The following is an 11,634-nucleotide window of genomic DNA, read 5'->3' on the forward strand; positions in this document are numbered from 1 at the left end:
CACTCACCTCATAGTTCTAGCCGACCTGTGACAATGAGACTGTCACAGGTCGGCTCAGTAGATCGGGAGGTGAGCGAACACATACCGGGTTCGCTCACCTCTCGATCCTGTCACGGCTCTCTGCCGTGACAGGGGGAGGGGCTGGATTCCCCTCTCCCCGCTCCGATCTGCCAGCGCTGACTGGCGGAATGGGCGGGGGAGGGGGCGGGTACAGCTGGCTCTGCCTCTAGATAGGCAGAGCCAGCTGTCACTCACGCAGCTGGGCGGATCTCAACGTCGATGTCGGGATCCGCTGCGGCGTCTCAGTATACCGCGAGCTGTACCTCGTGGTATACTGAGCTTAGGGTAACGGGAGGATGCTAGTTTGTGTCCTCCCGTTACCCTAAGGAGAACTATGGGGAAAAACACTGACCCCATAGTTCTCCTTTAAGTCAAAAAGAGCCAGGCAAGTAGTTTAAGGAGGAGGCCATCAATGACAGAACCACTTTAAAACCACTTTTTATTTGTGGCAGTCAGGTTTTCTGGGAACACCAGTTGATCACTTGCTTGAAAATGTTGCCAGGTATTTACAGCCCCATTGAGTGTAAACTCCCTGCTGCACCTCAGACAGACAAAGAAAGGAAAGTTTCAAAGAATCATATTCAAAAGATCCCAAAGCACATGTAAAAATCTTGCAGCCTCAAGTGTGCAATGGATCACATTAGATTAAAGGTAAATTGCGTGGCATATCTGACTTAAGCACAGACAGCATCAACAGTTCACAAAAGTGATTTTACTTATTGACTAGAGTTGCCCTTTATCATGTTTTTATTTCATTTTAAGGCCAGCATGGGAGCAGAGACCTTATCAGCCTGATGGATTGGATAGTTCCTTATTAAAACCTGACTTTAATTGGAATGTGTCCTCTGGGGTATCAGAAGCATCTTTTGAGGAGCAGTCTGATGGAGAAGACAGCTGTGATACACAGGATTCTACTTCTGCCACAGAGAAAATCCTTCAAATGTGGAATGGATTCAGTGTACAGGATTACATTAAGGACACCACCTTTGATAAGCAAAAGTTAAAACATAAAACTGACAAAGGGAAGCCAAAAGAATGGTCTCATAGAGTTACCATTCCGGAACCTTTTGAGATGACTATTAGGGAGTCTAAGAAAAAGGAGTTGAATGCAAATGCTAAGTCCAAATCAGAGATTGAGTTGGAGAACAATTTGCTGAAGAAAAGACTGGAAGAAGAGGCGGAATGTCAAAAGATGTTCAGAGCGAACCCAGTTCCAGCTTCAGTCTACCTTCCCCTCTACCACGAGATAATGGAAAGAAATGAAGAGAGGCGCAGATTTGTAAAAGAAAGAAGCAAGGAGATTCTTTTGGCATCTCAGAAACCGTTTCAGTTCAATGAAAGAGAAGATCGCAAGAAACAATTCAGCAAGATTCAACTTGTTGATCATGAATATTCAGTCAATCATTTTAAGCACTTCAAAGCAAGACCAGTCCCAAAATCTATATATGGGACTTCTGTTAATGAGAGATTTAAGGAAGAAGAACTATATCGTGGAATTAGGATACACATGAGATCCCAGGAACTCTTGCACAGCTCCTCTTATCCTACCCCTACACTGGCTTGTAGGCATAGCCCAAAAAGTTGCAAAGCAAGATGTTATGAACTGACAGAAGAACCAGAGAGGCGGCCTAAGATAAATACCCAGATACCCAATTTTCAGGTTGTGCATCAGAACAACCAGAAACGCCTTAAAAAAAAAAAAAATGCCAAGCATGTGACCATCTGTGCCCCTTTTCAACTACATACAGATAATATTCCATCTCATAGGGAAAAAATTATCAAGGACATTGAAGCAGATGAAGAAAGTTTAAAGGAGACACGTTGGCCTTTTAAATCTCCTAGGAGGCAGCCACAGAAAAATTCCTTGGTGGTATCTCCACGTGAGGAGGCTCAAGTTGTAAGTCCAAGATCCACAGAATCTTCCAAAAGAAGAGAACAAGCTATTAGGTAAACAGATATGGTTATTGGGGCATGTGGACTGTTTGTAAGCTTGTATGCATACACATGCAGATGTTATTTATAGATCAAGCTGTATATCTGCATAATTGATTCATGCTTTTGATTCATCAAACTCTGATTTATTCTATTCTATATGTATTCTATTGCTTAGTAAAAGTGGCATATCAAGTGGCATTATCACATGCTTGAATGGCTTGATTCCTGTCTGAAAGTTTGCTTTTAGGATTTTACCATTTGCAAATGTAACAAAAAGCTATTTCTGATGTTAAGAATACTTGAGCTTTTAACTTGGTCAAAGCAAGTGAAAAGTTGGTACAACACATTCCAAAAGTTCTCGTGTCATGTTGCATGACCATTGCTAGACTTTCAAAACAGTTAAAGAGTGCAGTGAGTATGTGGCTTCCCTGCAATGCTGATTCTAGCTCTTTGCTTTAAAGGAGGCGTCCTGTAAGGGTTTATGAGCAACCTGGAAAAGCAGCAATAGCACTATAAAAATGCTCTCAATACTATTATGTTAAACAAAATAAAATCCAAATGTGACACCTTTGTCCTTGTAGGTTCCACACTGAGCCTTTTCTTTTAGTTATATCCCAATCAGCATACCTAAAGGGGGGAGAGAGGTTCCCTCATTCACCGTCCTCAGTCTATTGGCTAAGGAATGAGAGAAATCCTGGTCTAGGAGTGGTTTTAAAAGAGTGAAGAATCTTTACATCCCATGCAATGTGGTTATCGTTCCTTAGCATCCATGAGCTGTGTGAAACTTGATTTCTTACCTGAAATCAGCCTTGCTGAGATAGACCAGGTGACAAGGGAGATATGGGGAGATACCTAATGCCACAAATTCACTAACAACCCATGTTGGTGTAGCACATTAATGTCTTAGGCCTTGATTATGGAATTTTGAGGGGGAAAAATGATCAATAAAGTGATCCAGTCCAAATGTACTGTATTTGTCCATTTAGAACATGCTGTTTGCAGCAAACTCCAGATTTGTGCTCATTTTCTTCTCTCAAGGTTTCATAAATTTAGCCTTTCAGAGTTCAAACAGCCTTCAGCTCTTCAATGAATGTTAATAAGCCAAGGGTTTCAATCCTTGAACAACCCTCTTTGAAAAAGTAGAGCGGAGAGCCATGATTGCTGAATACCTGTATTATACGGCTGTTTTTCTACAAGGTCATATGGTTCTTCCTTCATATTTTTCTGAATAGATGATCCTATCAAACCTCAAATGTTTTCTTGCAAGCATTTTTTCCCTCAAATGCATGTTATTACTCAGTTATTTAAAATAATGTGTACATTAGTGAAATTGTTTGTAAAAATTTTCTAAAAAAGTACCTAACCATCCACCATGTTTAGTAAAACCAAACTATGCATGTAGTGCCTTCCTGCTCTATACTGTTTATATTCCCCTCCAGATCCTGACGTTTTATAGAATAGTAGTAGATTAGAGAACAGGACGCCTATCCCCATAGTGACCCCCTGTGCACCTAGTATGATCCTAATCCCAAGATCCTTTTAGATATTAGAACAAGTTTGAGTCAGTTTATTTCCCCGACCAGGAAGTTTCTTGAAGAACAAGTAAAAAAAGAAGACGATGAGAAAAGGATCCAGGCAAGAAAGAAGCAGAGACAAAAACTATTGAAGAAGCATATAACTAGGAAAGTTAAATCTATCCACCCACAACAAGCCAAAAACTTACATAGTAAATTAAAAGAACTCAGGTAATAACTGCGCTTAGACAGTGCTATCTCCAAGATTCTTACATTTTACCGGACAACAGGAGCTGTACTTGGTAGTTGCTAATCACCTTCCTTTAACAATGTGCTTAAAGGAGAACTATGAGGTGAGTGCTTTCACTCACCTCATAGTTCTAACCGACCTGTGACAATGAGACTGTCACAGGTCGGCTCAGTAGATCGGGAGGTTAGCGAACATATAGCGGCATTCGCTCGCCTCTCGATCCTGTCACAGCTCTCTGCCGTGACAGGGGAGGGGCTGGATTCCCCCCGCTCCGATCCGCCAGCGCTGACTGGTGGAACGGACGGGGGAGGGGGCGGGTACAGCTGGCTCTGCCTCTAGATAGGCAGAGCCAGCTGTCACTCACGCAGCTGGGCGAATCTCGCCATCGATGTCGGGATCCGCTCCGGCGTCTCAGTATACCGCGAGCCGTAGCTCGCGGGATACTGAGCTTAGGGTAAAGGGAGGATGCTAGTTTGTGTCCTCCCGTTACCCTAAGGAGAACTATGGGGAAAAGCCCTGACCCCATAGTTCTCCTTTAATAGCTTTTCTGTTACCTGAGTGTCAGTTTTCTGTGTTTGTATTTATGTGATGGGACAGGAAAGATAAGCTGATTCTATAATGCCGTTTGCTACAAGTCACCATAGTCACTAAGGCACTAAACATACTGAGGGGAATTTATCAAAACTGGAGCAGCTGTGCATGGCAACCAATCAGCTTCTATCTTTCATTTTCTGATCTCAACTGAACAGACTGAAGAGAAAAGGTGATTGGTTGCCATGGGCAACTGCTCCAGATTTTGTCTGCTCCAGTTTTGATAAATTCCCCCCATAGTATATGATTCAAGTAACATAATTGGTGGTGCAGCCATATGGCTGTTACGTTGCCTGCACCTGTGTAACAGTTGAATTCCCAATTTCAGAAGAGGTCCTAATTTATAAGCTTCCTGTGTTTTTGGATAAGGACTTTGTTTATTAAAATAAAGCAATAGACAGCCTATCATGGAAGGCTCTGTGGTTGGGTGCCTAAGGAGACTTTGTTACTTGCCAACAGCTCGGCTGTAATATGAGCACTCCATTCCTCGTGTGAAACTGTGGGCTAGATTATTTTAGAATTCCAATGATTGAGATCACTCCTGTAGTGAACAAGAATCATTTCAATGAATATTATCTATGTTTTGTTTTTTGATTCTATAATACATAAATGGCCCTTTACTATTTTTGGAAATTGTACAACAGGAGAAGTGAAAAACAGAGGATGGAAGAGTACCTGGAAGAGTTGGATGCAATGAAAGACCGAGTCTCCCAGACACCCCTCTTACTAGAGAGGGTTCGAAAGGTTTGTACTGGGCCTACCAGTTCTGAGAGATCGGATTAGTCTTTGTGCGTGTATATTATGTCCCGTATCCACTTTACTGTATAACCAAAACCTTTGTATTGCGGTGTGGGCAAGGGTTAGAACCTTTATTAGGTTTTCATTGCTGTGTCCTATTTGGGGAAATAACTAGTAGAGTATACAGAGACACCGGCACTCCAATAGTGAATCAAATACGTCTCTGTTTATTGACGTATGAGTAGCATAGTGTGATACACTTAATGTGACGTTTTGGGGTCACACCGGTTATCTTGTTCTGCCTGATGAAGGGGATCCTGTATGAAATGTTGCATTAAGTGTATCACACTATGCCACTCATAGGTCAATAAACAGAGACGTATTTGATTCACTATTAGGGTGCCGGTGTCTCTGTATATTCTACTAGTTATTCACCACTAGGGATGCACCGATACCACTTTTTTAAGACCGAGTACGAGTACCGATGCTTTTTCCCAAGTACTCGCCGATACCAATTACCGATACATTGTCTTAAAGGGGCAGGTCACATTTTTTTAAAGCAATACAAAATAATGATTTTAGGTCAGTTTCTTCATATTATGAAGAACATGAAATGAATATTTATCATGCCATTGCTAACTAAGGCTTGTATCCCCCTAGTGGGGAAAATTAGATGAGCACATGTCCAGAACACTGTATTGTTTAGTGTGGCACAGCCATATCCAATTCTGCATACCTGGCTTTATATTATAAATTGTTTATAATATAAAGCCAGGTATGCAGAATTGGATATAGCTGTGCCACACTATACAGTGTTCTGGAGTCTGGACATGTGCACCGCGGTTGCCAGCCGTTGACTACCGCAGCACCCACCCTTATCTCTTTGGAACGGCAGTTTTCGAGTGCTATGGGTTCATGGATTTTACGCTATTTGGGGAAATTGTATGTTACAATATGTGACTGCCTTGTGTTTAGTTGCCTTTCAATAGGTTTATTGAAACATTTGTCTTTTGTCTTCTGTGACCCGTTTGTAGGAAAACGCTCGCCTGTGTGTTAAAAAGCACTACTCCAGTGTCCTGAAAGATGCCAGATTGCCTGATGGTTTTGTGTTAACAAAAGGCCAAACATTCCAGACTTCAGGATCTTACAAAGGTCCTAATTCAACAAAGGAAGACATAGTGAATTCAGATGATGAAGAGGGGTAATATTATATGTCACATATCACTCGTTCATGGTCATTAAATTAACAGTATCAAAGCTGTCTCAGTTCCATACCTTGTACCTTTTAGTTTTTGTATCCTACCTTACGTATTCTACGTCATTGTTTGAGGATTTTAGGACAAAGGGGATTTTGTTTGGTGACAGATTTGGATGTATTGTATATACTTTGTTTTTCTTAGACTCAAATTACAAAGAAATGGAGGAAATTTTGAACAAAAACAAGGATATTTCCTGCAAATTTCCCAATGCAACTTTTACCTACATCTTGTGTCCCCAGATATTTACCCCAAATTATAGCTGACAAAGGTTTCTGGTAAAAAGGAAATCACATACATGTGATTGTTATGTAATAGTGGAGTGGTAAAACTCAAAGCAAATTATACACTGAGTGGCCAGATTATTATGACCACCCCATCAGTACTTCGTTAGGCCATGAGATGACTCCACAAGATGACTTCGTTGGGCCGCCTCGTGACTCCACGAGATGTTGAAAGGTGATGCTAGGAATCTGACACTGCACTGTTGCCCTTCTGTTGTCTTGTACAAGTCTTGCCACTCTCCGTTCTGCCCTAACATTGACTAGTCGCTGACGGCCACAATTCACACGTTCAGACCCAGATTTTTGGCTGACAGTCCAGTCTTTAAACACTTTAACAACAGCTGCTCTTGAACATTTAATTAATTCTGCTGTTTTGCTGATACTCGCTCCATGGCTTGAGCGCCAACAATCATCCCACGTTCAAAGGCTGTTAAATCGCGTGGTTTACCCATATCTTCAGAAAAAAATAACTTCTACTATTGTGGTAAACAACCTGCTTCCCTCTTTATAATGGTCTGGCCCTCTAGCAACTTCAGCGCAAAATTATAGCCAATTGTAGCTAATTTGCCTACAAACGTCAGGTGGTCTGGCAGTGTCGAGCGTGAGGTGGGGAGGAGGTGTGGCGTGCGTGGGCCAACTAATCAGAGGCCGATTAATCGATGATTGAAAACGTTGACAACTTTTTCAATAATCGATTATAATCGATTTAGTCGATTAGTTGTTGCAGCTGTATAATCCAACATCCCTAGGACTGATGCCCAAGCCCACACACATTCTAGAGTCGTTTGGGTCAGAAGCCAACTTTCCGATATGTTTTGGGGCTTTGGAAAACACAGAAGCACCCAAAAGTAACCTTCACAGTTGTGGGGAACATATAGAATTTGAGCCCCAACATGAGTGCTGGATAGCTCTGTTCCTGATCACTGCACTGTTCTGCTTGCTGAATACATTTACGTATGTTGTAAGGAATGCATAACAAGTCAGCGTTTAAATAAATAGTAGAAGTGAAGTGATAGGAAACAGTGCTGGTGCTAATCATATTGAACTATTTATTTTTGTTCCCCTGAAGCTCACAAGGCATGTTGGAAATAGAAGATTTGCAGGGCGATGGTGATGATCAGGAGGACTCTGCCAATGAATCTGAAGAAGACAAACAGGAATATAGTACCGATGAAGATCACACTGATAGTGACCCTTAACCAGCATTTTACATTCATTACATTTCGTTACAGTAGTCATATTCAGAAGCTACATTTATTTGTGAGGTTGGGAAAAGTTTCTACATCCCTCATAATATACTGTAGGTTACTGCTTGTTTCCCAAAAGCATATAGCAGCTTTCCCCCTGTGATCAAATAGCTTTATCCTCTTAAATTATATTATACCATCCTATTCACTTGATTACCTCAAACACACATGTGCAGCTTAACCAATGATCTAAGTCGGATTTGATTTCTCACACAACATGTACGTTGCAGTAAAAATCTTTGTAATTAGGGGTTCGGACCAAATCTGAGCTCATCTGAACACAGAAGGAAATTGGCAGTGCCGGACCAATCAGCTGTGACCAGGGCATTTGCTGCCCCATAGCTGCAAGTGAACAAAGGGGCAGGATGACATTGACTCTATATGGCCACATGGGCATACTTGGTCAATGACATTGACCTATTTGCCTATGTGGAGCGGGGAATACCCCAGCCAGAGCTGATTGGGCAGACACTTAGAGCTTCCTTCCAGGTTCAGATGAGCTTGGATTCAGCCAAAGCCCAAGCTCATTCCGAGTCATAATACACAGCACTCAGAAGAGGAGTACACATACTGTATACCCCTAGAGTCAACAAAGTCACTTTTAAGAACAGTGCAGCAATGGAAAGATGTAAAGAAGGCAACAATTACTGTACATAGTGTTGGCAAAACATTGCACCAGTTCCTACCTTAGTGCAAGGAATACCCTGAAGAATTGTCTGACTCTGTTTTGTTCTTTGTGTGTACTCAGGAAATGAAGGCATGGAGCTCACCTTATAAATGTTGGTTCATGTAAGAGTGATTACCACATTTTTATTATTAATCATTTTTTAAAGGTCTTTTGAAACAGAACATTTCAATAACAACTACAACTACCTCATGGTTGGTTACCATTGTCAGGAATCTTGATGAGTATACAATCATGCTATTCTATATCTTGCAGAGTGGGCGTAAAGGGTATTAGTCACCCTGTTGTGTTATCTTATGCCTCTCACACCATAGCGCTATGGCGTTTAACCATGTGACAACGCTAGTCCTTGGTGATTGGTCCAGCACTATCACATGGAATAATTCGGTTGCTCTTCCATACCCAAAAGTACTCTCTTTGCTTCCAGTGATTGAATCGAGCAAAGGAAAGATATGTATGTGCTGCTGGGGATGGCGGAAGCACAGGTTTGCTTTAGGGCTTGTTTACACTATATCCGGATCATGTTCAGACCAGAACAGTTTGTTCTTGGACCAAAAAAGCATCCCAATGATATTTGTGGGCTTTGTTCACACCAGCACAGTTTGTTCCGGTCCAGACCAAAACAAATACTGCTTGTCTCATTTTCTCTGGTCTGGAATGCACCGGAGCAAAAATGCATGCAAATGCACTGGACCGCACCTGAAAGCCCATTTTAGGCCAGGTTCACACCATTTTCTGGACCAGATCTGAAACACGGTGCATTGCGTTTTGGCACGTTTTTACCACGATTTTGCCGCGTTCCGGAGCCTGTTTTTTAGTTTAAAATGGCCTTTCATGTGCATTCCAGTGCATTTGTATGCATTTCTGATGTGTTTCTATGCTTTCTAGTGCATTCCAGACAAGAGAAAATGAGACAAGCAGTGTTTTTTTTGTCTGGTCCAGAACAAACTGTGCTGATCTCTGTTACTGCGCTCCAATGCCTGCAGGAATCCCAGGTGTGTCTGCACAGATGTAGATGCTGAGAGCTTGCGTCCTGGGACAAGCATCTCTCCTGGTCTGCAAGTAATTGTGCCATGTATGATTACATGCAGATGGCCATGGAGAGATGCAGTCGCTGTCACCCTGTCATTCATTTAAATGGGCAAAGTGGCCGCATTTGTGAGGACATACTGTACCTGCTGTTCCGGGCACAAGTATCCTCATGTTCTTGCCACAGGAATCGCCAGCCACGGCTTTGAATGCCATGTTCATGAGGCCTAAACATCCCCAGTAGGGATATGGACAGCAATTAAAAAACGGGAGTTTAACCTTTCCACGCAATATCCAAAACTAAAACTAAATTCCTGCACACTTGAAGGAAGATTTGCAGCAATAGATTTGTTGTTTTATAATTTATTACATTTATAGAGTAACATTGTTCATAAAATAAAAAACAATGTAATACTTTAGTGAGTTTCATCCTATTTTTTTCAATACATCTCCGACAACATCTAGTCGATTGCCATGCGGTAAGGTCTGTTTGGCAGGGTTAGAAGATTATACTTACCATCGGTCCTGTCTAGTGGCTATACAAATATCTCTGCTACTGGGCTCCATCCTAACCACATCCTTGATGCTTAGGTTCAATTCATTAACCCCTTCATGACTGAGGCCCTTTTTTCAATTTTTGCACCCATGTTATATTCCACATTTTAGGCCTGAAAATGACGTAAAACCCCCCAACATTATATATTTTCTGAATGCCAAGACCCTATAGAATAAAATGGTGGTAGTTGAAAATTTTTATGTTGCGCAATATTAGCGCAACTCCTTATTAAACCCCAAAATTTAGTGACAAATTTAATTAAATGCCCCAAAACACAACAAATTACCCATTTTTTAAATGAAATATAAAAGATGAGGTTACAACGAGTAAAACGATACCCAACATGCCATGCAAAAAATGCATGTCTTAGTCATATCAACAATTATAGTATCTCAGGTGGCTGTAAAGCTTCTAATCTCATAATCCTTGAGCTCAGCAAAGGAGATGAAACCTCCTATTCACCCTGTCTTCATATAGTGGTCCTGAAACAATTCATGAAACTTCCTTTCTATCCAAGTTGAGAACATTATAGACTCTGTTTCTCATGGAAATTGGTTCTTCCAGGTATGCCACTTAAAGTGACATTAAAATCACAAATCCCCCCCCTCCATTCCTGCTGCAAAGAATTACCTTAAATGAGGACTCTTGATACGATCATCTTCCTCCTTCCACTTGTATTCAGCAATTCCTCCAGCACTGGTGCTGGTCTCTGATCCAGCGCAGACTCCTCGTGTCCCACGATGTCTGTCTGTCGTGCACGCTGACGGCTGCGTGCATTCACCTCCACTGTGTCTCTCCTCTTCTTCCCGCCAATGATCTCTACTGCGCATGCGCCCGCTCTCATTCTTCTGCCCGGCTGCTCGAGAAGCTTCAGATCTACAGCCGGGAGCGAGCGGGGGGAGACGGAGGTAAGTTTTTACCTTTTCGGTAACTTTTTTATTTTTTTAAATGTTTTTGCATATATCTACTACTTGCTAGCAGTAGATATATGCAAACAAAGAGACTTTATTTCTACTTTAAGCCCTCGTTCACACCTGAACGTTTTGTAGCGCGTTCTACGCTCGACAAACGCTCTACAAAACGCTGAAAAATATAAATCCCATTGTATTCAATGGTCTCGTTCCCCCCTTAGCGTATTTCCGCCCGTCCCTAACGCGCTACAAAACGGCCCACGCCTGAAAAGGTACATGTACTACTTTGGGCCGTTTTGTTGCGCGTTTCCATTGGGATGCAGCCAAGTAGGCTTCAGAAACGCGCGACGGTCGCGCGACTTTTTTTACCGCGAATCGCGGTAAAAAAAACGTGCGACAGACGCGCATATGCAATACGCCTAGGTGTGAACGAGACCTAACTATGAGTCCTTTCTGTAGGAAGCCTCCTTATACCTTCTTTTCTAACAAAGTCATTTTTAGGCCGTTTACACACAAAGGTTGAACTTGATGGACCTGTATCTTTATTCAACCTCAAATACTATGTAAATTTCTTACCT

At 41.9% G+C, this 11,634-nt stretch overlaps 1 protein-coding gene across 1 annotated transcript in view; it reads left to right on the top strand.

Moving 5' to 3' along the window:
- The window catches only part of FAM161A (family with sequence similarity 161 member A), a 15,158-nt gene extending 7,331 nt beyond the window's left edge, over positions 1–7,827 (top strand). Inside the window, exons 3-6 of the mRNA XM_018555560.1 lie at positions 823–2,007; positions 4,995–5,094; positions 6,123–6,289; positions 7,698–7,827. Coding sequence (XP_018411062.1) covers positions 823–2,007; positions 4,995–5,094; positions 6,123–6,289; positions 7,698–7,827 — 1,582 coding nt within the window. The remainder of the gene's footprint in view (positions 1–822; positions 2,008–4,994; positions 5,095–6,122; positions 6,290–7,697) is intronic.
- Positions 7,828–11,634: the final 3,807 nt, after the last annotated feature.

Source organism: Nanorana parkeri, unplaced genomic scaffold (genome assembly GCF_000935625.1).
Source record: "Nanorana parkeri isolate BGI_ZX_2015 unplaced genomic scaffold, ASM93562v1 scaffold11, whole genome shotgun sequence".
Classification (NCBI taxonomy): Eukaryota; Metazoa; Chordata; class Amphibia; order Anura; family Dicroglossidae; genus Nanorana; species Nanorana parkeri.